The 27718-nt window shown below is 36.9% G+C and overlaps 1 protein-coding gene across 2 annotated transcripts in view; it reads right to left on the bottom strand.

The window, feature by feature from the left end:
- The window catches only part of LOC131074819 (copper-transporting ATPase PAA1, chloroplastic), a 257652-nt gene that overhangs the window by 109923 nt on the left and 120011 nt on the right, over positions 1–27718 (bottom strand). For both annotated transcript variants that reach the window (XM_058011520.2, XM_058011529.1), the window contains exons 8-9: positions 27329–27478; positions 18873–19022 (exon numbers count right to left, since the gene is read on the bottom strand). In XM_058011520.2, the coding sequence (XP_057867503.2) occupies positions 18873–19022; positions 27329–27478 (300 nt within the window). The remainder of the gene's footprint in view (positions 1–18872; positions 19023–27328; positions 27479–27718) is intronic.

Here is a 27718-nt window from a genome sequence, read left to right as displayed (position 1 = left end):
AAAAAATTGCTTAAATTTAATAGAAATGCATTCTTTTTGCAAAATTCAATGAGATGCATCCACTGAGTCAATAAATGAGTACACAAAAGAAACAAGTTGAGTCTAGATATACTTGATTGATTTAAATGCAAATTGGGTACAATTTGACATCCTCTTATGGAATGTTGATGGCTGATAGACTGAAACAAAATGAAATAGCAAATTGTTCTTGTAAAACTAAAAGTAAATAAATACTGCATCAAAACATTTTACATCTTCCTCTTCCCAGCTCTAGTGAAAACCAAGGGAGAGATAGAACTAGAGGGTATAGTCCAAAGAGTCCAATGTGGCTTATCCAACTTGCCAAAATTAGGTTGAGGGTAGCACCCCTCGCGGGGGTCTGAGGGTGAGACAGGGGTAGAGAGATAGGTCTAGATCTTGGGAGAGAGAGGAGAGAGTGAGATAGAGAGTGGTAGAGAGAGTGGATAGAGGAAGAGTGATAAGGAGATAGATAGGTCTAAAATTCAGAGCAGATAAAGTGAGTGAGATAGAGAGAGTGAGAGAATGTTGATAGGAGCCTACTAATTACTGAAATTTGATTGTCAGAAAATTTAAAAGATCTTCTAAAACCTAGAATTTGCATTATAACTCCTAGAGATCCGAAACCACTCTCAAACATCCTGCCAATATATGCAAGAAATATAATTCAAAAGTATAAGTCATACTTAAATGTTATATTTCATGTATATATTCTGATGAAGAGAATGAGACTGACTTGAAAAAAACGAGTTTGGGCCTCTTTTTTTTATGCACCCAAGTTTTTGCCAAAATCTCGATGAGTTTTTTCCCAAAAACTCTACGAGTATCTTGGCAAGTCAATGGCATAATTACTCGCCGTAGAGAAAAACTCACGAGTTTTTCAAAATTCGCCAAGTTTTCAGCGAATAGTGCACCTATGCTTAGGACCATATGGGTTTCCCCCTACTTTTTTCCAAGATTTTTGGGATATTATTTCAATTGATCTCTTAAATGCTGCTAGAGACTTCTTCAGATATGGTCATCTCCTAAATAAATTTTATTCAACTTTTATAGCCCTTAGTCCCAAAAAAGAAGATGCTTCATCCATGCAAGATTATAGGCATATAAGCTTATGTAAAACTTTACGCTTATGCTTAATAGGTTGAAAGATGTGTTAAACAAGATGATTGTGGAAAATCAAAAGATCTTTGTTGGAGGAAGGCATATGATGGATGCTGCCTTAACTACTCATGAAATCATCCAATTGATGGATTTTAGTAAACAAACGGTGATGGTCCTTAAATTGGATATTTCAAAAGCATATGATAGGGTGTCTTGGCCTTTTTTTATGGCTGTTTTCAAAAAAATGATTTCAAAGGGAGATTCCTTAGTTAATTTCAGCTTGTGTTACCACCCCTACTTGTTTTGTTTTGATTAATGGTGTCCCAAGAGGTTTCTTCTCATGGTTGGGGTCTAAAACAAGGTGACCCTCTCTCCCCCTACCTTTTCATTATTGTGGTTGAGATTCTTGGGAGATTCAAAAATTGCTTGACCAAAAGTTATTAAAAGGCACCAAGGCTGCTTCCTCTATTTCCCTTGAATCCCACCAATAGTTTGTGGATGATACTATTCTCTTTGGAGAAGCTTTTGTTAGGGAAGCTAAACTTTGGAAGACTATCTTAAAAGACCATGCTAAGGTTTCTGGTCAACATATAAATTACAAAAAAGTAAGCTCCACTTCTTCAATGCTGATCAATTAATTATTTACATGGTTATGAGGATTCTTCAATATCAAACTGTTGTTCTACCAGCCTCTTATCTTGGCCTTCCTTTGATTTCAGAGAAGCCTAATAATAGCTACTGGAACCAAATCATTGAAAGATTCCAAAAGAAACTAGCAAGGTGGAAAGGTAAACTTCTCCATCAGGCTAGAAAATTACAACTCCTAAAAGCTTCATTACAAAACATTCCTGTCTATTATTTATACCTTTTTAAAATCCCTGCTTATATAGCTGACAAAATTGAGCAGATCCAATGAACATTTATGTGGACAAGAACTAAAGAAAGATCCAGAATTTATTTTGTCAGGGAAAAAGTGTGTGTTCCTAAATTGCATGGAGGTCTTGGCATAAGCCGTCTTATATTGTTTAATAAAGCTCTCTTAGCTAAAATTGGGTAGCAATTCCTGGAAGGTACCAAGGGCAAGGTCAAAATCTTAAGAGCTAAATACTTGAACAATGAAAATCAAAGTTGTTTCCTCAACATTTCTGAATTTCCTTATGGCTCGGTGATATGGAACAATCTATTGAAAATAAGAAATATGATAAGAATGGGAAAGAAAGAGTGAGCAATGGAGAGAAGATTGCTTTTTTGGAAGACGTTAAGTAAAATGGCACCCCTTTATCTTTTGCTAATGGCTTAAATAGCATCAAAGACAAACTACCAAGATCTTTAGGAAGAAGACTGCAAGATGATGCCCAATGGGATGGAAATAAACCCAAATGGAAAAGCTTCAGGGAACAGCTTCACGGAGGCAGAGAACTAAGAGGTGGAAGGCAGCAAAACTATGAAGCGGCTTTGGAAATCCTCAGCCAACATATTAGTAATTGCCTTTTTTATGCCAAACACAAAGAGGATGAGTGGATCTGGACTTTGCTTCCTTCTGGAAGCCTTATTGTTAAATCTGATTATTCTCAATTGGAGAAGATTTATCTTAACAAGACCACCTTCAAATGGAAAAAGGTGTGGAATGCTAAGCTCACTCCTAAAATTAATTGTTTATGGTGGATAGCCACTCATAATAACATCCTAGCTATAGATAATTTGAATCGAAGAGGATTCCAATTTGTTAATAGATGCTCTCTTTGTTATGATAACATGGACGATAATGACCATTTTTTTTCCATTGTTCTTATTCTCAAGAGATTTGGTCTTGTATTCTATCTGTACTTTTAATTGACTGGGTTTTTTCCTAAGTCCGTAAAGCAGTTGATAGAAAGTCGGTACAATTGCCCCTTTCAGCATAATATCATTGTAGATCTATGGAGACAAGTTCCTCCTTTTGTGGTTTCGGGTCTATAGAAAGAATGGAATAGTAGAATTTTCAGAGATCGGAAGAGAATAGCAAGGGTGTTTATTTAGCCATTAAAGAGCAAATTCAAGAAAATGTCAATGTTGGTGATTATAGCTACTCCAAACATCTACCTTCAGATCAAGAGCTCAAAAAAAAACAATTGTAGCGTTTAAAGCAATATTTAACCAAGATAAATTGGATAAAGAAATCTATAAGAAGAAACACCATTTGGTTGCATCCTAAGGTTGGTTGGGTGAAATGTAATTTCAATGGGTGCTCTAAGGGTAACCCTGATATTCCAGGAGTGGGGAGAATTATAAGAGACCATCAAGGAAAGCTTATTGAAGGATATGCAAAAAAATTAGGAGAGGCTATAAATAACACTGTTAAAGCAATAGCTCCTTGGAGAGGGATTAAGAGAATGGATTTGGGATTTCCTAATGTCATCATAGAAGGGGATTCTAAGTTGATAATTGATATTTTAAACGGAAGTTTCATAGGGCCTTGGGAGATCAAAGATATTATGGATGAGTGTAAAATCTTGTTAAGCAGATTTCTTCAATCCAAAGTCCAGCATGTCTACAAAGAAGGAAATAGGGTTGCCAAAGTTGTTGCCAATAAAGCATTAAAATTTCAAAATTGGGTAGGTTGGGACAACACTAATATCTGGCCAAATATAAAGATATTATTTCAAATGAAGGAAAGGTGGATATTTTCTTTTTTGTTAATATTTTTGGTGATGCGAACGGAGGTGACTTTTGATAAAAAGATTAAGGATGATATTTTAATGATATCAATTGTTATGCAAGTTGAAGGATATAATGAAGGTGATGGTATGTTGATTGTTTTGCCTATTGGAAAACAATAATTTCATTATTAAAGAAGCCCCTATGTTCAGATCTCATAAAATCAAAGGTGATATTTCTGACAAGATATTTATCCCTTCACACAAGCGGTGTGTAAGGCCAAGTAAAATCAAAAGTTTAAAAAGCCTTATTAATAAAGTGAAAGATCCCAAACCCACTTCTAACCAAATCTGATCCAAACCAAATGTTTGTTTTGCTGATTAAGTCTTTGGCCAGCGTATGTTAAGTGGGAGTTTGACTGATTTCTTTGTTTTGTTTGGATTTTTGAGAGCTTTTGGACAATGTTTTGAATGCTAAGTGAAAGAAATAGTTGATACAATATAGAATAATGCATCACACATTAAGAAGGCAATTAAGATAACTTTCTTTCACTTAAAAGGACCGATGTACATACCTTTAACTAAGCATAAAAGTCTGATACAAATTTCCAGCAGATAGAATATATGAAATCAGCTCTAATATTAGCTACAACTCCAAATACACCTTAGGGTTTGATACCCTTACTTCCAAAATGGAGCGGTTGGCTGAGAATAAGCTGGAAATGAGTGGTGATGACCTCTAGAAGGTCTGCCCTGAAATTAATTGATAGAAACCTGCCCTCAAAATGATAAATCTGCACTAAAATCCCCAATGAAGGCTGCCAAATGCACAGTGAAGCTAAATACTAATGTAACATGTCACCAAGAGAGATGGATTTTCGTCCAAATCTCCAAATTCTTCCAAAAGTTTGCATTCCTGGAAGCTCCAAGCTGCTGAAACCCTCAAGCTTGTTGCTGATTTGAAAATTGGAAGCATAAGAATGAATCCAAATGATAGAAAAAATGCCTTTTTATCTATTTTCGAGTTACTATTTGGCCTTAAAAATCATAAAATATCATTGAGGGTCTAATTCCTCATTGTGAACTTGGCCCCTTTTTAAAAACAACTTAAGTTACTAGGATGGGGGCACTTTTTACTATTCATCTTATGTTTCTCGGGTACTATTCACATAAGGCCAACTCTAATATTTCAATTTTAATCATGGATTCAACCCTAGAACCCCAATTTAATAGGCTCGTAAAGCTCCCTGTTGAGCACCACAACTGTCAGTTGGGTCCTGTTGTGACCATTTCACACATCGCCCCATTAAAATGGGGACCCCCTCTTTTTGCTTTTGTTTTGCCTGTTCTTCTCTCTGCTTCTAGGATTTTGAGTGAGTCAGTTGTCTGGGCTAGGGCTAAGCCTTAGGGGTTTCTTTTGGATATTTTCAAGTTGAGTCCAATCAAATTTTGAAAGTTATTACGCATCCTCCCGAAGATTGAGATTTTTGAAGTAAGGTGAGTCTGTCACGAAGTCGGATATGTCTCAGGTTAGGTCTAGTCAGGGTTCTTTTGGGAAAATTCAACTTTTGTCTAAGTGTTAGCATTTTGAAGATAAAATTGTACATTTTTGCCTAGGTAAATTTTGAACAAATTCTGGAGGCAAGATGATGCCTGAAACAGAGAAAGTGCTCCTGTCCCTCCCTGAAGGACCATGCCACTTTTTCAAGATAACTGATTCCTGGCCTTGAAGATGACCTAATTATGCCTTGTGAAATGATTGAAGACCTAAATTGTGGATATTTTAGCTTAGAAAGGTGAAATCGCTCCTGTCCCTCTCCCGAGGACCAAGGCGAAAATGTTATTTAGTGCATATTTGTCTCTGACTTTTTTTAAAATTGTTTTGTGCAGGGTCTCCAGGGGAGATAATTGGACGAGACTTGATGATTTTAAGGATTTTGAAGGTTTGAAAATGATGAAATTTGAAGGATTAAGATAAATTCGCTCCTGTCCCTCCCTGAAGGACCAAGGCGAAAAGGCTTATTTGAGTCATTCTTGGCCTTGATTGGTCGAATTGAAACGTCAAGGGCATGGTGAAAGATGAATTACACATGTTAGAGCATCCAGGCTTAATTAAAGGCAATGAAATGATGGAGCTTTTGTCTAAAAAGGATAAATTCGCCCTTGTCCCTCCCTGAAGGACCAGAGCGATTTTCTTTATACACACCTTTTAAGACCTTTCTCGGACTTGAACTCTTGTTCATAGCTTGTAACAGGATGATATCTTCCCTAGCAAAGGAATTTCGAGATGAAAAGTGAAAAGATTTGGCCTAGAGGGCAAAATTCGCTCCTGTCCCTCACTGAAGGACCGGAGCTTGAATTTCAAAATTTGCATTATCCTTGCAAGATTAAAGTGATTTTATGATTTGAAGAGGTCAAGGGAGGCGTGTTTTGTCCGTTGAATATAACTTGAGTGGACCACAAAGGAGGGAATCAACCCAAAAGACAATAATCGCTCCTGTCCCTCTCCAAGGGACCAGAGCGACTTTCTAAAAAAGGCAAATTTCTTGCAAAGGTAAGGCAAGTTTCGTGTTTGAAATGAATGAAAGAGGGCGTGGTTGGTCCATTGAAGGTAATTTATAAGGATAGCAAAGCACAAGTAAGCTCATAATTGCAAAATCGTTCCTGTCCCTCTCCAGGGGACCAGGGCGAAAAACCTAAAAGACTATCTCTTTTCTCCAAATTGGGACGAATCCAGGCCAAGGTACAAGTTTGGAATGATACTTAAAGTGCTTCAGGGTGGAATGGAGTTGCAAGGACCACAAATTTCGATGACAATTGGCTAAAGCACTCCTGTCCCTCACCAAGGGACCAGGGCGAAATCCCCACATATGCCTATTTGCCTAACATTTTGAAATGCTATTTTTTGTTTCCAAGACTCAAGAAGGAGTGGGGAATGATGTTTTATAATTTGAAGGTAATTGGAGGTTGATGTGATCAAGAGTTTGTACAATGAATTAAAGAACGCTCCTGTCCTTCACCAAAGGACTAGGGCGATTTTTATAAAATCAACAATTTCCCTCCAAAATCACGTCAAGGCAAGGTGGTGCAAGATGAGAAATGCCTTTTTAAAAATGGTGAACAAGGAATTGCTTCCAAAAATTGACAATCCTAGGCTCAAATGCAAAAATCGCTCCTGTCCTTCACTGGAGGACCAGGGCGAAAATCTTGGGAGAGCCTATTTTGCCTTGAGGAAACGAGTTAAGCATGCATAGAATGAACAATGGGGATCATTGCTTACCCCCACAACATGAATTGGCAATTTAAAAGATAAAGATCAAGGACAAAAGTAGAAAATCGCTCCTGTCCCTCACCAAGGGACCAGGACGAAAATGTCCTAAGGCACACTCCTTCTAAAGATCAAGTGAATTAAACTCAAAGTTCCAAATAACAATGCCATTTTGGACGCCAAGGATGAGGTTTTGAACGTGAAAGCAAGGAATACAAGGTTTAAAATGCAAGAGCGCTCCTGTCCCTCTCCAAGGGACCAGAGCGAGGTTATTGGCATTCGTTATTTTTTACCATGCTTGGGCGTTAATATCCTCCAAATCGCATTAGATGCCAAGTTCGCTAAAAACTTCGAAATATTTTAAAAAATTTAATTAAATTGGCATTTAATAAACGTGCATGGGTATTTTATAATTAATTTGAGCCTTAGAAAATCGATTTTTTTTATTAATTGAGGCATTTGAAATTAATTATTATTAAATTAAAATTAAAAGATAGAGCGCTTGAGGTATCATTTTAATATTTTGTCAAGTCGGCCTTCTTCTTTTATTAATTTTTGTTTATTTTGGGTTCTATTTTACCAAGTCGGCCTATGGAAAATGAAGTGGTAAGCGCCTATATAGTAGGGGTGTTTTGAGCAATTTTAATCAATCATTCATTCATTACTTCAAGTGCGATTTGGAAGAGCAAGAAAGAAGTGCGAAAACTGGTCTAGTTGGAGAGAATTTTGTTGGAGGCTAGAGGTGGTGGAATTGATGCTTGTGAAGACTAGAGGAAGTACATTTTGCTAAAGGGAGGACTTCGATCTATCTTTTGCCTAGCAAATTCTCCTATTTTTGCATCATTTCTTAGAATTAATTCTCAAGTGGAGGTATGGCGTGATCATCCTTGTCCCAATGTTGAAATTTTGAATTTTGAACTTCAAGTTTTTTTTGAAATTGCATAGTTAATTAGGAAATGATAACTCAAAGATTTATCATGAAGTTTCCTAATTAAAAGCTTAAATCTTCCTTTCTACTCTATATTTCTACGTTGTAAAATATATTGCTCATTATGAAATGTTGTGTAGGTGTCAAGATGGCGACCCCAAAGGCAGGAACATCCACTAGTCGTCCAGCTCTCATGAAGGAAGATCAGAGGAATGAAGAATTGGAGACCAAGATCGTGTCAAAGTGGAGCAACATTGGAGATACCAACTTGGGAAACTTCAGTGTGAAGAAGTTTCGAGAGGTCCCTTACATAGGAAAACCATCACCTGTCGCAAAGAGAATAATTGAAAGTGGCATCATCAAGGCGGTCGGTTTCCCTCCAGCGGTCTAGTGCCATGAGCTAATGATCGAGTGTGCTCGCCATTATGACCCACAATCAAGATCAATAGTGTCCAAGGAAGGGAACACTTTGGCTTACCTTTCAGAAGAGGCTATAAGTGAGGCTCTCCATCTTCCAGAACATAAAGATATGATTTACAAAAGCTTAGAAGGAGCCAACTCCATGTATGAAGATGATCCAGACACTTGCTTGAGCATCATCAATAAGAATTGGTTACTCAAAAGTCATCCTCGCCTGAGCAAGATTCCCAACACACCACATAGGATCGACTTCCAGGAGGAATACAGAGATTTGATAACTTTACTCAATCGAGTTACAGGGGCTCCTCAAGCCTTCTATTTTGAGAAGTGGATGTTCTACTTCATCCAGGTAATAGTTCAAGGAAAAGGAACAATTCATTGGGCTGGAATTATTAGCCATTGCTTGAACGTGCAGTTAAGGAGACTAAAGCCTACCAAGTCATTCCACATGAGCTCGTACATCATATATGCCTTGATCAGGAGTTTCGAATATGCAGGACTACCTCACAGAGGAGTGATCGGAAGAGGACCCGGGGAAGTCAAAGTTTGTGACTCTTATGTTCATTTGCATCATCCACCTGGAAGTGACTACAAGTTAGTCAATGATACCTTCACGATGAACATCACCAGGATATTGCAAGGCGGGATTCACAATCGGCTATCTCAAGATGCACAAGAGCTTGTAAAGAGGTATGGTGCTTGGTTCATCCAATTCCAAAAGTTTACATATATTAGAGTTCATGGGTGTCCTTCACCTCCCTATATGTTGCCGAGATATCCGACAGACAGGATAGTGCTACTTGAGGTGACTAGGCAGTTGGCGGCTTATACGAAGGCATTCAGACACAGGCATGGAAATGGAATTCCTGTGCCTATCATACTAGGGAATTTAGTTGAGGTATGTCCTAATGCTCTAGCCTTGGATGATGCAGAAAGGTAGTTGGCCTTATATTCATTTTCATTCTTCGCCTTGAGGGAGAATTTTGATCCTTACGGGTATATAGAAGAGACAGTTGGTAGAAAGTACACGCATGAATTTCAGGTAGAGGACTTTTGGATGAATCTCTCAAGTGATCTAGAAGTAAAAAGAAAGATGCATTCCAGATTGCCTTTAGATTTCATCAGGAGATGCAAAGTTTACAGAGTGGCCGATCAAGCTCAGGACAGTGGCAAACATCTCAAATCATCTTATGACCGAGAAGACAAAGCAGTGAGGATAGATTGGAACGAGCCTGAGGTTTTGGACTTAAAAGCTTTGATGGCTCCAGTTTTGTCATGTACTCGCAGATGGGTAGATGTACAACATCAAAAGTTGAGAGAACAGAACATACCAATGACTTTTACTTTGGAGGAAAGGCCAGGAGAAGGAGGAGCAAGCGCAAGTGAAGGCAATCCTCATCCTAGAAGCGCAAGTGAAGGCAATCCTCATCCCAGAAGCGCAAGTGAAGGCAATCCTCATCCTAGAGGCGCGAAGAGGAAAGAAAGACCTAAGAAAAGGGAACCCTCCAAGAAGAAGCAAGAGGCCAATCGAGATCGCTCATCCAGTACATCTTCTCGACATGAAAAAAGGACGAGTCAAGTTGTAGGACAAGAGAAGAGGGTACCTGAAGTCGAGGAATCTATGGAATCAATGGTACAGAATGATAAACACGAAGAAGGGCAGGCATCTCAACGTTCATCAAGTCAATGAGCTACATGAAGACAAGAATGATGATGAAGTGACATCTCCTCTCCGAGAAGAAGAACCATTGCCTAAAGAGATACAAGTTAGAGAGACAAGATCTGCCATTCCAGATTGGTTGAAGGAGAGACTAACAAGGGTGATTGTGATCGAGGATGAAGATAATGTGATTGACTTAGAAAGCCTTGTACGAAATTCTCAGGAAGGAACGGAGAAAAAGAAGGCCACTAAGATGACCAAGATGATCAGAGATGAGACAGGATCCAGGAAGTTGCAGATAGCTACACCAGCAGTGGACAAGTATGAAGGTGAAATCCTTGCAGAGGAGTATGATGTAGAAACATTTGAACTTGGTCCACTCACCGCTGAGCAGGCACTGGATGAGGCAACCGATTCATTTGAGGCACTTAAAGACAAACTTAAAGAAGAAATGGAAAAGAATAGAGAGCTTGAGCGAGAGGTCGGTGCTTGGAGAGGCTACCTTAGCCATCTCAATCAGCCCTTGGGACGTCAAGATCCAGCAGTGTCTCCTGTGCAAGCACTTCCCCTTGAATCAGTTGGCGAGGCAGAGAGAGTCAAGAGCTTGGTTCAGCTTATGAGCTCTTGGATTGACAAATCCCACACAGTTGTCGTTGAATTTGCAACAAGAATGATGCAGACAATCCATCGAGCTATCCAGGTCCTTGAGATCATCCACAACCTAATGATAACAGTAGCCACCTTTGCCCACACTAGAGATGTTATCATTCCTGTTCTACAAGTAATCAGGCAAACACCAAGGAAGATCCTAGCACAAGAAAAGATAATGGATGGAGGAGCTCATAATTTACTCCAGTGGTCAACTCTACTCCAGATGAAGGAAGTTCTTTTCGAAGACATCAGCACCAAATGCAATCAAGTTGAAGAAGACATCCATCCAATTCAGGACAAGGTGTTTGAGGTGTTATGTACTATTCTTGGCAGGAGGATTGAAGTTGAGACAGATGTGGATCTTCAAGTGTTGGAAGAAAAGGTCAAGGTCATCTTTTGCAAAGATGAGAATGTTATCACAGATGAGCAAAGGGATCAAATGTTCGCTACTATGCTCCTGATTGAGAAAATCAAAGAACTCGAACCTAGATGGGATGCGGCTCTTCTCAAGGCCTTTGATCAGGTTATCCACTAGGAGGAACGAATGAGGAATCTTCCCGAGATTCCTATTGCTGAGATTGAAGGAATTGTGTCTAGATTCATTGCATATGCTAAGAAAGAGCATTGGAAAGGGAATAAGGTTCTAGAAGAAAGGTTGTTGTAGATGATGTGGCACCTTAATTATCATTGGTCTATGTTTCCTAGATTTTTGTGCCAATTAAATATTTGGCTATGCATTTAATATTGTTCAATAAAAAGGGGACTTTTTGTAACAAACCCTAATTAGGGTTTAGGTGTCAAAATCTCAGCCATTGATCTTCTTTTGATCTGGGCCGTTCATTGTAATTGAGGATGCTATATGTACCCTCACTCCTTTTCATTTTGATATAGTCAGATAGTTAGAAGTTAGAAGATTAGAGCTTTTGGATAGTCAGAAAGTTATTTTGTAGCAAGATTGAGCATTGAAGAGAGAATTTCAAGCAATTGTTGTCTATTTTGGCTTTGAGATCAATAAAATATTGAAGTGATGGTGTTTTATTGCAATTCTTGTGGCTATCTTCATGGTTGTTTACTTTCTTGAATCATTCTTAGTCGAAGTAGTATTTAAGTTTGAAGGACTAAGTGTTGGGCTTGATCTTTGGTGAGATTCACGTTCCAAACCACTAGCTTCTTATTGATTGTAAGGACGCCTTGTGTGGTCAACTGGAGATATTTGGATTGCTTAAACCTTCAATCATTATTGAACTATTGATATGTACCTTCATGGTAGTGTCTATGATTCTTGATGAATTGAAGAAATCATTAGTCACCGTAGAAGATTGCATCAATTTCAGTAGAGTTGTTATTCTTTGGCAATACTGAAATTGGTAGAACCTTACCAAGTCTAGCCTACATTGAGTCATCCTTAGGATTAGATTAGAATCCATCTCTTGCAAACTCCACCTTTTGATCTTTTTGAGAACTTGTTAGTTTTAGGAAATTTTGTTCCTACAATTCGGAAACGTAGTTTTAGGAAATTTTGTTCCTACAATTCGGAAACGTAAGGCCCCCTTGATGAAACAGCATTCACAACGACCACTGGTGCTTATCCACACGTAGAGACCCTACATCGGAGAACCTTGGAGTCATCCTAATTGATCCTTTTTCGCAATATCTTCAGCAATCAGAGGCTTTATTCAAGAGAGGATAAGGTACCCTTGGGTATTTTATTCTGTGTTTGATTGTGTACAAAATACACGTCAATAGGTCCCCTCTCCACTCCACTGGCCTACAACAACTCAATGATAGGCCAATCCTTGCTCAACTACCAATCACCTAGGAAGGGGACATTACATAAAGATGACAAGAAATGTGAGGATATGACAAATCTCAAACTTTGTGAGATTTGGAAAGTTCGTAGCATTGCCATCATTAATCAATGTTGTAAAAGCTAAATTTTTTGCTTTTAAGGGTATTCTTGAGAATGCTAAAGGTGCTTTGTATTTGAATTGTTGGGTGTATACGAGTGGGCTTTCTGGTTATCTTTGTGTGCATAGTTCTAAGAGGAGATTCACTAAGCCGAAAACTATGGGAGGCCCAAGAAAGCGTTCAAAGCTGATTAGTTGTGTCCCACTCCAAAAAAATCTGCAGCTCTACTACTTGTTCATTAGGGATCGCTTCACCTCTTTCTTTCAAGCAATGCAGGGATACGAGGACTCCCTAGCTTCTAAATTCTCCAACTCTTGGATTAAAGGTCAAGTGAACATAAGAACCATTCAATTCAAGGTTACCCCTCAACTAATTGCAGATGCGATTAGGTTAGAATATGACGAGCTAAGAGTTGTGAAGAAAAGTTTGGGCAATTATCAAAGCTTTTGTTGGTTCTTAGATCAATAGATTCACTAAACCCTAAAGGTATGCCATCTCTTATTCTTAGGTTTAGAGTTGGATCTGAACAACGAACAAGATTCAACCAAAGGTTAAGATCCTTTGCACTTCAGGCTCTGCAAAACCTAGGTGGGTCTCCCTTAATGGCATTGGAAATGAATAATACCAAGAATCTTATCACAATGCATAGCAAATGAAACTTCACACAAAATTACAAGGGTTTGTGTGACTCCTTATTGATTGATTTATCCCTTGTTTTCCATTTAACATTGGCATGAACTGAAAAGGAAAACCAAAAACCTAAACTAAAAACAGGAAAAAAAATGATTTTCAGATTTAGAGATGTTTCCATCCAAGGCCTAAGCAAATAGAAACAAGCCAAACCGGTGCCCAATCCATTACAAAGTCAAGAATGAGATAATCTCCAAATAACAACTCAAATGTAAGTTCAATGGTTACTAACATCACTGCCTTACAGTAATGAACCCAACAAATGGAAACCCTATCAATCTACTTTGACATCATGCATGCAATGACCATATCCCTAACATTAAACTGAAAGCAAAGTTTAATCTTCTCCTTAAACAGAAGCCAACAGCTAAACATTCATTACAGCAAATGTGTAATGAAAACAAAAATAACCCTTGATCATTGGTATTTAAAGAAGATTACATCGCATTGAGGAGACATCAACTAGAAACATATATACACATATATGGTGTATATTGAATTGTTTGTCATTATTGTGAAGAAAATTACATCATTCTTTATCTGAATTTCCTAAGACTTCCTATATCTAACCTGGCCTCACCACCTAGAATACTACACCCAACTTGGTACCTGCACTTAGAATGGAACTCCTGCAAAATGAAAGGAAAATACAATATATGGAAAGGAGAAAGAGTCTTAAAGTTAATTAAGAAATGACATCTGGCATCCTCCTTGCTCTTGGATATGTAATATCTGTCCATTTAAAAATTCTCCCTCTTCATAGCACTCAGGTCCTTTCACATGCCTTTAACTTCATAACTAAATATTTGTCTTCTAGCTCGTTGCTTGCACTTCCCATGCATATTTTCACTCTCGGGTGAAACAATTACTTTGCTGCACTTTTCATTGAATCGTAAAAATAAACCATTCCTAGGTAAATATCTCACATGTGCATAGGTTGAAAAGATTAAAACTTCTCTCCAAACATGCATATTTGTTACATTATATGTTTTTAACATTACAAATTCTGTGTAGTGCCGATCAAAACATTGTGACCCACAAAGTGTTTAGATACGTCCCTGCCATGTTTAGCACATAGACAAACATTTGGCATACATCTCCTTTCCTCTGCATATCACAATCTAACCTTTCAAATTTTGCATCTATTTGATTCCTTGAAACCTCACATTAACCACAACGTTGCGTATGAAAACTGAAAGTTTCTCTAGTAATCTCAAGTTTCTAGGTCCATTAACCATTCCTATATCTGTTAAAAGTCACACCTTCAATAGTAGATGAGACCAAAATAGTATATTCCACAGGACCATGACATTGCTTTCAAGTTAAACCCAAACTGTAAAAAGATGCATAGTATACCTGACCAATATTCATTTTCAGGCCTAATTCCTTCATGTACTCAATTTCATTTTCCTTTCTTTCAGTTCTACCATTGGCACACCATAGCCATTTGGTTCTCTTTGAATCTTTTCTTCATTGCCTCTCGCCAACAATATGCATTTTACCCATTTTCACTACCAATTGTCTTCGTACATCTTATTGTGGATCCATATTCTACCACAGCTTCAATAGCAAACCATCCTATCAATAATCCTAACGGAACCATCATCACAGCAATATTATTAATACCAGAACCATCAAGCTTGCAGGCTCTAGCCCCCTCATTAATGGGAAACATCATAGCAAACAACGCTTCCTTGGTGGCTTAACAATCTACAACATTGTAGACACCTCCACCATTCAAAACTGCAGAAAACACTCCATCCTTATCACTCCTTCCCAAGGAAAAGCCAGTCATCGCACTATGCATAAGAAGATCAAAAAACAAAATCCAAATAAAGCCCTATCGCGCTCAAATATCACATCATACAAGTAACATCCTTTCATATCCCTAGTGATCAAGAAAAAATAGAACACATGTGTGAATCAGCCTCATCGTGTGATTTCACACTTGATATCTGCAAGCACTTTCTTCTTGCGCAAGACCGTGATGAATACACGTGGACGGGAGAGAATCAAAATCGCACAAAGGCACTTTTCCCATTTTTTATTTGCTTCCCTGTTTGATCTCACACATCTGAGAAAAGTCGCCCTTCTGACATGTAGATGCCTGAAAGCTCATCACATCTGAACCAAAAGTGCCCTCACAGTTTTGGTGTCACCTTGCACTAATCAACCGTGCCTTGCGACCAAGAATTTGCAAACTTCTCCATCAAAAAAGCAGATCCAAACATTCTCCAAACTCTTGGAATACAACTAGAGCCTCTAGCCGTGTTCACATGATTTACCTTGCTTGTATATTCAAACTTTTGATGGTGTTTAGAATCTACAATGAACGCTAGACACATTTGGCCAGTATGTTGAAAGACACTCCCCATGAAACTCAGCAATCTCCTGCAACCATCATTTGTCGCATCCAAAGAACTTCCACACCACAACTGCAGGCAATGAAAATAAGAAAAAACTTGAGCGCACAATAAATTAGTGCAATAACACTCAAAAGTTGTGCACTACTTTTTCTATATGCTCCCAATCTTATTGTTTCCTTCATGGTAAATGTGCACAGGTGCTTAATGCAAGACTGAAACAAAGAAGAGTCAATAACCCTAAAACATATCGCGGTTTTGCAAAATGCATTTCAAACTCCTTCATTCACGTGAATAAGCACGATGCAGATATGTGGAAGACCCAGATTATTTCGCATTTATCATGCATTTCGCCAGTCAAATAAATTTTGACAATACCTTCTTGCGAAAGAGAGAAATGAAGCATTAAAACACTTCACAAACATTTTATTGTTTTATAAATTTACTTCCTTTCCTTCACGTGCTAGAAATAGAACCTTGTGTGGGAATAAAACAACTGCACTCCCTCTTTTTTCTGACCATCAAAAAAACATGTTTAAATCATTCTAAAATGATTTAAATAACTCAAACTAAAATGAAACAATCTGCAACCAACAAGTTTTAAAATCAACAAGCCAGTGAATTTACCAAATGCCATTTTTTTTCTCATCAAAAATATTTTAAATGAATTTTTCTTTTAAAAAAAATGAAGGCAAATGAACAAATCAACTCAAACTCCATAGAATCATGTCAGCAAGAATCTCATTACTTGAACGAATTGAAGCTGGAATTTATGAACCTTTGTAGATACTGGATATGATCATATTGACATTTTCAATTGTATTATACAAACTTGGTGGATTAAAACTCATGATGCCTGAATGCATGCAAGCTTGTGGGCCCAGACTCAAACATTTCCATTTTCAAACCATTTGAACTCAGATCTTCACCAAACTGACACTGTATGCATTTCAAGCCAAAACATGAAATGGGTCATGCTTAGAATCTTGATTTTTGACACTTTTTCCAGGACCATTTTGGGCTGGCCTTAAGTCTGGAACACATTAAAACTATGTCTAACCTGACCCTAGAGCTATGAAATTTAACAAGCATGCTCATATATGTCACGAAAAACTGTTCACCAAATGATTTCACATGACTAACATCAGGTTCAAGATTTAAATCACTAAAGTAGGCTACCTGGATAGATGTGACAGGGTCCATTCCTAATTATTGTCAACAAATTGAAAGTGCATAGTCACTTCAAATTCGCCAAATTTGAAGGTACCAACAGCTTAATTGACATTTTTTTTTAAGATGGGGAACAACCTAAACGTTTGCAAAATGGGTATGATAGACTGAACTTACCTCCTTATACCCTGTTAAGCCTTCACATTATGCGAAATTTTACTTTAGAAGGTCGTTATACGACAATTCATCGTTACCATTTTCCCATTTTGAACCATGTTAGACATAATGAAAGGAAAATTGTGTCGTTTTATTTGTTTCCTCTTCTGCTCCCCTACATCAAGGCTTATTTATGGCCCGGTATAAGTATGTCTTGGCTATGAACCTACATGGCAATCCTAGAGTCAATTTCCTTGACAATTCCCAACCCCTAGCCTCATCTGTCAGAATTGAACTCATTGACAGTAAGCCCCACTCTCCTGAAAAGTGTAATCCCTCTGACAAGTAAAAGACAACAAAAATCTAGTTGCTTTCCCTGCTACTTTAGAAAATGAGCTACTAAAAGTGACACCTGAAAAATGGAAACCCTCACCTTTTTTCTCCCTGGGTCTTCCAAATTGAGAAGAACTGACCAAAAAGGCTTAAAATATAAAGGGGTCACTACTAATTTAGTTGAAGATCAGGAAGTTGATAGAGGGGCCATGAAAAGAACAAATAGGAGAATGCTTCTAGGTCCACTTTGTCAGGGGATCGAAGATCTGCCCACCTAGCTAAGGCAGCCTCAAATGAGAAAGGGGCAGATATAAATGATAAAAAACTAGTTGTAGAAGAGGAAGAGGATGTTTTGTCCTCAGAAGAAAAATCTATCCCTGTTAAGGATGAAGATAGTGAGGAGACTGAGTCTGATGAAGACTGTGAGAAAGAGATGGATGAGGAAGAAATTCTGGAAGAGGATTATAACCTTAGTGAGAAAGATAAAGAACAAGACAAGGACGAGATGGAGACTGGTGAAGATAGGGACAGTCTGGGAAAAACTTCCAATCAGAGGAAAATGAGGAGAAAAAACAGAATATTGTTAATCTAACAGTCAGTTTCAAAGTGCAGATAGTTGATCTTCATGTCAAGTTAGGTGATATGGAATTGAAACTGGAGGGGAACAATAATATACAAAAGATTAAAGAAATGGAGAATGCTATTAGTTCTTTGATCTCAGTTACTGATGAGATCACGAAAAAGGCTATTATGGGTACAGTCTCTGGTCAAGCTAGAACTCGGAAACAGCTTAAGGAGAGTGGTTAGAATTCTAAGGAACGGAAACAGCTTAAGGAAAGTGGTTAGAATTCTAAGGAAAAGAAATTGGGTACAAGCAGGAGCAAAGTGGGCAATGCTGGATGGAAGGATTTGCTTGCTGCACTTCATAAGGAGTGGAAGCTCATAACTGCTCCCAAGAAATGATGTTTTTCTTTTATCTTTTATGCTGGTTAACAGGCTTTCTATGGTTTTTTGGTTTAGGCCTACGTGCCTCATTAATCATTAACTTTATGGTTATAGTTATAAATTCTCTATCAATACTCTAGACTGTTTTTTGAGGATGTTTAAGGGTAGTTCCTAATGGGGTTTGTGGTTGAACAGTTTGTTTCTTTTTAGCAGCTGTTCTTGGGCTTTTATAGTTGTTTCTGATGGGTTAGTGATCTTAACTGTTGTCTTGTTATGGGATCAGGGCCCTTACCCTGCTTATATTATCAAAAACAATTTAAACATCAATAGATCATCTATGTTTTGGTTATTTTTCATTCATTCAATCAAATGCAATAATGTCTTTCACCCCCTTTTCAGTGTTCTATGCGTACCACCCTCCCATGATTTCTTCATCATGTTGCTACTATTCAAATTGATTTTAAATTGTTAAAACTATTGCATTTACTCCCAAAGATCAAAACTATGCTGCTATCAGGTTTATCAGTTATTCACCAGGTATGTTTAAACTGAGCAAAACATGTAGTCATAAGCAATGATAAGCAGAAATATTTATTATAAAAGATAAGTAGAATTGATGCCTCACCAGAACATTGCATGATAATTGTAATGCCAAGAGAATTGCACTACCATGTGGTGGTACAACAGATGGAAAAAGTTTTGTGCCAAACACATTCCAGAATGCAAATGTAGCTGCTGAGAGAGCCATCACACCATAGCTGAAGCGACCTGCAACCTGGCAAGCAAGAATGCATTGGTAATCAAAGCCAAAATACACATATAACTTTGTTCCATCTAACAAGAATATCGAGCATCTTATTTAGCAGGAGTCAATTAAACTACATGTAAACAAATTGGAACACTATATTATCAAAAGAAAATCTCATATTTGCATTGTCACATTGACTCACATCAGCTTCTTCAATGTCCCCCCCGCAAAAAATATATATATATATATATTTGCCCACCATTCTCTTTCCAACTTTTAACTCAACGAAATATGATAATATGATCTCAGGAAAAATATGAAAAGTAGAATGTCCTTTTCATGAAAGAAATGCCAGGCCAGACCAGAATCAATAACAATCTATGCAAAATGGAATTGTCTAATAACGACATTAAAATAATAAAGAAATCATATCAAAATCCATTGATGATAAATTCTGATCACTGGTGTGCATAAATGACTCTCCTGCTGGACATGCAACTCAAAAAAAGTTATAGAGCTAGTGTGTATACATTCTTTACTAGTTTGTGAGTGTGTGCACATCCGTATGTGTGTGTGTATTGTTGACATAAGGATCAGGTCCCAGGACTGACCAATGCCAAGAAAGTCTGAGCAACATCCTTTAATTGATCTTCTATGTGGCCAATGTGGGATATGGCTTAGATTGTGGTCATGTTTTCCTATGTCTTGCAGTAGATATTTCATCACTTCTTCATTCTGAATACATTGATTCATCCAATCTGCTTAGGCACTTTGTTGTAGGACATCTAACGTCTGTTTTTGGATTGGATTGAGCTGGCTCAAATCAACCTGTGAACCATTTAAAATCAGTGTAATTGTTCTAGAGGCATTTTCATCTTCTTTTTTCCATTTACAGTTGGTGTTATTTAATTAAATTAAAAAGTGACTTCTTGGCTACGTGTGGGCTTTTGGTAGTATATAAAAGACAGCTTTTGAGCTCATTTGCATATGCTAGAATTTGAATTTTTGAAAACAATTTTGGCTGGTTGAACTTATTCATCCTATGACTTTGTGAGGATGAAAACCCTTGCAAGGAACATCCTCTACATAAGTGAAAGAACTAATCTTATGAAATCATAATTTCATCCAAGAATCCAGCTGACCTTCATTGTTGGCTTCATATCTTCAGTTGAACACAGAATGTACAGAGAAGATTTGAGGAGTTCGATTTGAGGAAGATTGATGAGTTTGGTTCTTGTTTTCACTCTATTGCTGGCCACCAATCTTACCCTAGCTGGCCGTATAGACTGGAGATTGATGTGGGAAACTGGGAGGAGCCTAGGCGTCCATTTTGAAGAGGTTTTGTTGCAGCTTTTGAGAAGTTCAAGGTTTGTTTACTAAGTAATATCTATTTTGCGAGATAAATATCAGTTTTGGAGGAGTGGCGTCCATATTTGCGTCTCCAATTTGTTGGTTTTCTATGATACAATTAATATTATTTATAAACAGCAAATAGATATGTTGAAGATCTAATTGTAATGTGATTTCATTATCTGGGTCATAGTTGGACTACTCGCTGAGTTTTCAATAAGTTTTAAAAAACTCGCGAGTATTTTTCCCTGGCAAATTTTTACGACTTTAACTCACCAGAAAAACTAGTGGAGTTTTTGGCAAAAACTTGCCGAGTTAGTGAAAAAAAAATGGCCCGCCAATGAATAAAGGCAAAAAATGGCAAAAAAAGTTTCATTTCATCATTTTCTGTCTTGTATTTTGCTGAGAAGGGGAAAAACATGCTCCCGAACACTTGCAAACTGATTTCCATCAATTTTTTTTTCAAGTCAGTATCATTCTCTTCATTAGAATATATACATGAAATATAACTTAAAATATAAGAAAGGAAAAAAGACATATTTAAATGTAAGACATATTGAAATGTATAACTTTAAGTATAAGTCACATTTAAATATGTCTTTTTCCTTTCTTATAATTTAAGTTATATTTCATGCATATATTGGCAGGATTTTTGAGAGTGGTTTCAAATCTCTCGGAGTTATGATGCAAATTCTAGGCTTTAGAAGATCTTTTAAATTTTTAGACTTAGTCAGATTTCAGTAATCAGTATGCTCCTATCAACATTCTCTCTCTCTCTATCTCACCCACTTTATCTGCCCCGAATTTCAGACCTATCTATCTCCCTATCATTCTTCCTCTATCCCCTTCTCTACCACTCTCCATCTCACTCACTCCTCTCTCCCCCAAGATCTAGACCTATCTCTCTACCCCTCTCTTTCTCACCCTCAGAGCCCTATGAGGGGTGCTACTCTCGACCTAATTTTATTTTGCAAATGCTTGATGACAATGTTCGGGTGGAAATACCCAAAATCTCAAAAAATTTGCCCTCAAAATTTTATGTCAGCCTTGTAGTTCACCCAATTGTGAGTGCATTTGGAGCTTGTTTGAGGCCATCCACACGAAGAAGAGGACCAAGTTAGCTCAAAAACGCCTCAATGCCCTTGTCTTTGTGCAATATAATCTTTGGTTGTGCATAAGGAGGGTAGAGGAAGTACCACCTAGTCCAATTGAATTGGATGATATAGATCCTTACGGTGATTGGACATCGCAGGAGCAGCCTCCATTGTTTACAAAGGATGACATCAATGATTTGGAGAGGCAGGCTACAGAGGAGGAGAGGGGTGGATTTGGTTTCACATTGGATGACATTGAGGAGGATGAGGAGTCATTGCCAGTGCCAAGTGCAGCTAGAGGCAGAGCTACTTCCAAGATGGAGGACGAGCCATAGCCTGAGCCAGTCATACCGAGCGAGGAGGCACAATCACATCCATAGCAAACTTCTAGGAATAGACCCTCTAGTTCTACCTCTCCCCTAGTTTTTACTAGAGCTGTGAAGAGTAAGATGTAATTGTATATATTTATTTACTTTTAGTTCTACAAAAACTATTTATGATTTTGCTTCCAGCCATCAGCATTAGCCATCAGCATTCCTCATGAGGATGCGATTTTGCACCCACTTTGCGTTTAAATATATCTAGACTCAGCTTGTTTCTTTTGTGTTCTCATTTATTGACTCATGGGGTGCATCTTCTCATTGAATTTTGCAAAAAAAATGCATTTCTAATTAAATTTAAGCAATTTTTTAAGTTCCCAAGTTTTTTGCCAAGTTTTTGCTGAGTATAGGCCGAGTTTTTCCCAAGTATTTTTTTTGGGGCCTTGGCGAGTTTTTGGCTTTGGTGAGTAGTTCAACTATGATCTAGGTATCTCTTATTTTGATGAAACAGCAAAAAATAATTAAATTATAAATAGTTAAATGTTTAAATTTGTCAAAAGGGGAAATTTAAAAGACAACTTACCTTTGATTTTTTATTTTTTTTAAAGTTGGCAGAGAAAGGTTAATATTTAAATAAAAAAAGTAATTTTAAATTACTTTTAGAATTGAATGGAAAAGGGATTAAAAAGAGCACTTTTTGGTAAAATGAATTCTTTTGATCATTATAAATATCCAAAGGCCCTTGTTGTGGAGCTTTGGCTCAACTTCTACAGCAACCCTCACGATTCGTCTAAGAACCAATAAACGAAAACCATCTGCTTCCCATTGTTGACTCACACACAGGTCAAGTTTGTGCTTATAGTAGAATTTACAGGTTTTACATGTTGCAACAAATCTAAAGCAAAATACTGTTGGATTAGTTATCGTTGATCTCAAAGTGATGTCAAGAAGAGTTTCATTGTCTAAGCATATTATCAATGATGTATGGACCAGATTGTTAGAAGTTTGTCATGGATGTCAAAAGAAGAGATCCAGGTATGCAGTGCCACTATGTCAACAAGATTATAGTATAATAGCAGCAACTCCTTTATAAGGAAGAAAATATATTTACGAAAAAGAAGCATCTAACTATTATGTAGACAACAATTTCTAATAAAGGAGCAGCAACTACCCTTGTTAAGATGAAGCAATTTATGTTAAAAATCAAATTTATATTTGTTTAGGGTGGCAGCATATGAAATTGTAGATTAAAGAATATTAAACAATAAAATGAGTTAAATTGTGTTGACCCCTTAATTAAGCACGATACCAAGGACAAATTGATTTTATGAAGAGGTACATTTTGATAAGCTACGTCTTTTAATAAAGACTCCAACCATGTATCAATAGCAGATGTGTGGGACATAGGGAAGGCAAGTTTCTAATTGAAATATCAAATGAAATAAAAGGCAGCACTTGATTAGAATGAAAAAAAGATTTGTGAATTAGTTTAACCAAAAGGACATACCCTTTTAGAAAGATATCTCTCTTCTAAAAGATGCATTCTCTCATGTGAAGATAAAGATATATAAGGAAAACAGATTGTATGAAATTATGAGTAAAAAAGAGTGAAGAAATAAAGAGTGAAGATTTAAGAAAAACTATCATATCTACACCTACAGATCTGCATATGGAAATATAAGGATAAGATCGTTATGAGAGGTATAAATGCAGAATTAAGAAAAGAGTTTATAGCATATTTATAAAGAAACACAATGTAATATCTTTCAGGTTTAAAGCAGAGAAATTACAAGAGATATATGAATATATTATGAAGCAGATTTGTAACGAAAGACTTACATCATTCAAAGACAGATTTGTGATCAGAACTGTGAGTGAATACACAATATTTAAATCAGATCTGTGAATAAAAGATTTGCATCACTAGGATCAGATTTGTGAAAAAAGAACTCAGATTTGTTAAGGAGAAACTTATATCATTCAGAGTCAGATTTGTGATCAGAATTGTGAGGGAAAATATATCGGTATTCAGATCTTGTGAAGAGATATCATCCATTGAAGAGAACTATGAGATAATGAATTGAATAGAAACTATATGAAGATCTACCAAGAAGAAGCAAATAGATGTGTAGCAATTTGGAAGACTCATGGGACTCGCCAAGACTCGCGAGTCTATTGGCGGGCCGAGTCGACTCACCAAGCACTCCCGAGCCGAGTCCAAACAAGTCCTGGCACAAGACTCTCGAGTCTATGCCAAGGACTCACGCGAGTCCTAAGTCAGGACTCACGTGTCCAACTTAAAGACTCGCGACAAACAGGAACACAACCAACAAAAGAGATAAGAACACGTCAAAAAATTATCTAAAATTTTTTTTTCAAGTCAGTCTCATTCTCTTCATCAAAATATATACATGAAATATAACATTTAAGTATAAGTCTAAGTTATATTTCATGTATATATTGGCAGGATGTTTGAGAGTGGTTTCAGATCTCAGGGAGTTATAATGCAAATTCTAGGTTTTAGAAGACTTTTTAAATTTTCAAAGTTAGTCAAATTTCAGTTATCGGTAAGCTCCTATTAGCATTCTCTTGCTCTCTCTATCTCACTCACTTTATCTGCCCCAAATTTTAGACCTATCTATCTCCCTATCACTCTTCCTCTATCCCCTCTCTACCACTCTCTATCTCACTCTCTCCTCTCTCCCCCAAGATCTAGACCTATCTCTCTACCCCTCTCTCACCCTCAGACCCCAGCAAGTGGTTCTACCCTCAACCTAATTTTGGCGATCTGGAGAAGCCACATTGAACTCCTAGAACTAGACCATCTAGTTCTATCTTTCCCTTGGTTTTCACTAGAGCTGGGAAGAGGAAGATGCAGTCTTCTCTTTAGATTGTTCATTGTTATTTTTCACATTTGGACATATCATTATATGTAATTTTGTAAACATTTCTAAACTTATGCTGCTGTTATACATTTTTAAGTTTGAAACTATGAGTATGAATGATGAAATTTCAAATATCGAGTCTTATTTGAGTGTTTGGAGATCATATGACATGTGTAATGTTTCGATTATGGCTCTTATGTTCTCTAAATGCATTAATTTGTTTTTGTTTTTTTTGTAAAATTGCACCTTTTTTTTTGCCTAGTCCGAGTCCGAGTCCGATTCCGATTCCAGATTGCTGGGCTACCGAGTCCGTGGCGAGTCCGAGTTTTCCAACTTTGTGCAAGAGATATAAATGACCATCATCCATTGAAGTAGCAACATAGAAAATGGAACATTGATTTGGAATTTGATGATTCCCAAAGTGGACATTGGTGTCTCTTGCTAAATTGGTGCTTAGTTGTGGGGGTCTGTGCCCCCAATAGGTTGGTGCCTACGAATGGGGGAGTTTGTGTCTCTTGTGGGTTGGTGCCTACAAAGTTTGTTAAAGAGAATTTATATATGCAATATTTTGCAATGGTTTTCTCCCATAAGGGTCGTAAATTATGTACGTCTTGTGTTCTCAATTGTTAGCTCTTGTGTGGATTCTTTTGATTATTAATTTGTGATTGCTAAATTTTATAAATTGAAAAGTTGGTCTTGTATTGATTCAACCCCCCTCTCAATATAAGTGTGTGTTTCTTCAAATATATATATATATATATATATATATATATATATATATATATATATATATATATATATATATATATATATATATATATATACATCAAGACTCACCTAGATTCAAAGAGTCTCGTGGCAAATGACATCAAACAAGTCTAGGAGACTCCATAGCCGAGTACTTGACGAACTTGCCAGAATCGGCAACTCCCAATGGGAAGACTCACCGTAACTGGCAAAGTTTAAAACATAAATTAAATAAAGATAGAGTAATTCACTAAAACATTTGTATCTTATATTTGTCTCCTACACCCTAAAAGCACTTCATTTCATTTTCAAGCCAACGAAGGACATAAAAAGAGTTTTCAGCCAAAATTGGAGTGCATTGAAATGAAACCAGCAAGGAGATTGAGAAAAAATCAGTGGTTGAAATACATTTACACAGGTTTGTAGCTACTTTTAGTGCATCTAGAGGAGTCTACAAAGGATTGGGAAGATCACACCATTAATTTCAAGCAAGATTTAAGAGGTAAGTTTATATTTCGAACATTTTTTTTAAAACAAAATTCTATTTCTCTTTTACATTTATTTTTTCCTTTTTCTATTTTGTTTTAGTGGATTAAAGAATAAAACCTAGGTGTGTTTAATTTTCTTGTCAAACAAACCCTAGGTATTTTTGTATAAAAAGAAATAGATTTATAATCATAAACCCTGGATTCTTTTATATTAATTCATTTGTAAACCATAAATGTTAATTTTTTCCTATGTATATGTTATTGCAGCATTCTTTAGATTTATGTCCTTATCACAATTCACAGTATCCCAAACCCCAGTTAGAAAGGACCCTTGTTGGAAACATGGTATCCCAAGGCAAAAAGAAGGGAAAGGTAAATTGTTTTCATTGCAAAACAAATCTGCTTGGGGGAGAAATTATCAAATTAAAATACCATGTTACACATATACCATGCCAAGATGTTAATCCATGCTCAAAAGTACCTACTGAGGTTATGCATGAAGTGCAAGTTCAATTAGAAACCTCTGAGCAGAAAAAAGAACTAAAAAGGGGGCAAAGAGAGAAGATAGCAGCCATTGGTGGAACTAGAGAGCCTTCTTCTTCCATTCTTCCATTTCCTCCATCTTTGAGTGTTGGTAGTCCTAGTGCTAGTGATAGTGGCAATGGCAGTGTTAACATTGGGCCTAGAGTTCATGCATCTAAGTTAGATTCATATATTTTGCCATGCATTACTCCAGGTTCCCAACTCATTACTTGAGAACATGGGTTAGAACAAAGATAAAATGATGCAACTAAAAGTGCAATTGGAAACTTTTTGTTCTATTTTTATTTTATTTGCTTATTTTTGCTCTCACTTTTGTTAATGTTTCACAATCATTGCAATTTACAGAGCCTCTAATGGTTCTCCTACAAGATCATACTTTTGATAACAACTTTTAACAGCCATAGCAATACTTCATTCAAATATGTCTATAGACAGCTTAATCAGAAATTAATTATGAAGTACTACAAATCTACTCAAGTATCCACTAGGCTGCTTGAAAGGCACAATTGGAATGTACAAAAGACTAAGTAATGATAGTGCATACAGAAGAGGCATGGCCAAGAAAAAGGTTTGTATCATGAAACATGACCGATCAAAGTAAGAGTGTTTCAAAAAAATAACAGGTTTAATAAAATGCATGAATAAGTTGACATTTCAGAATAAAATTGTAAATTTATTGGCAGAAATGGGTAAACTATGTCCTATCAAAGAGACTCTTTCAATTTTTTCATTTTCCAGGCATCAAAAACTTCTCTAAAAGCATATCATGCAACTCTCTTATGGCAAGTATTTTGTACAAAGTAATATGGGGAACAGAAAAGTTGATTTATCAAATTACTCTTGTCAACTTGATTTTAACTGAAAGAAAGGAAACCTTGAAAGAAGTTAATCACAAAAGCAGATCACCTTATCAGCCAGACGTTGTACTGGTGCCTGCCTATTTTGAGCATCTTCCACTATTTTAACAATATCCCCCATGACAGTCTCTCCACCTGGCCTCCTTACTTCAACTGTTAGAGTACCATTGAAGTTCATAGTTCCAGCAGTGACTCCATCCTTTCACAACAAAAATTCTTCCCATCAAACTTGTAATAGGCAACATAGGCATAAAAATAAGGTTGCTTTCTTTGTCTTACTCTGTGCAACTGGAAGTTGAAAATGAAAAAACCAATTGTTGATTTCGCTAACTCAATCTAAATATTCTGATTCTTAAAATTATTTATGAAGTTTTTTCAGTCCTTGATAAAAAAATTAAATACCACAGAAATAGAAGATTAAACCATTAGGAAGGAACAC

Source organism: Cryptomeria japonica, chromosome 11 (genome assembly GCF_030272615.1).
Source record: "Cryptomeria japonica chromosome 11, Sugi_1.0, whole genome shotgun sequence".
Lineage (NCBI taxonomy): Eukaryota > Viridiplantae > Streptophyta > Pinopsida > Cupressales > Cupressaceae > Cryptomeria > Cryptomeria japonica.
The sequence above is the reverse complement of the archived record's forward strand: the minus strand, read 5'-3'. Positions and strand labels throughout refer to the sequence as shown.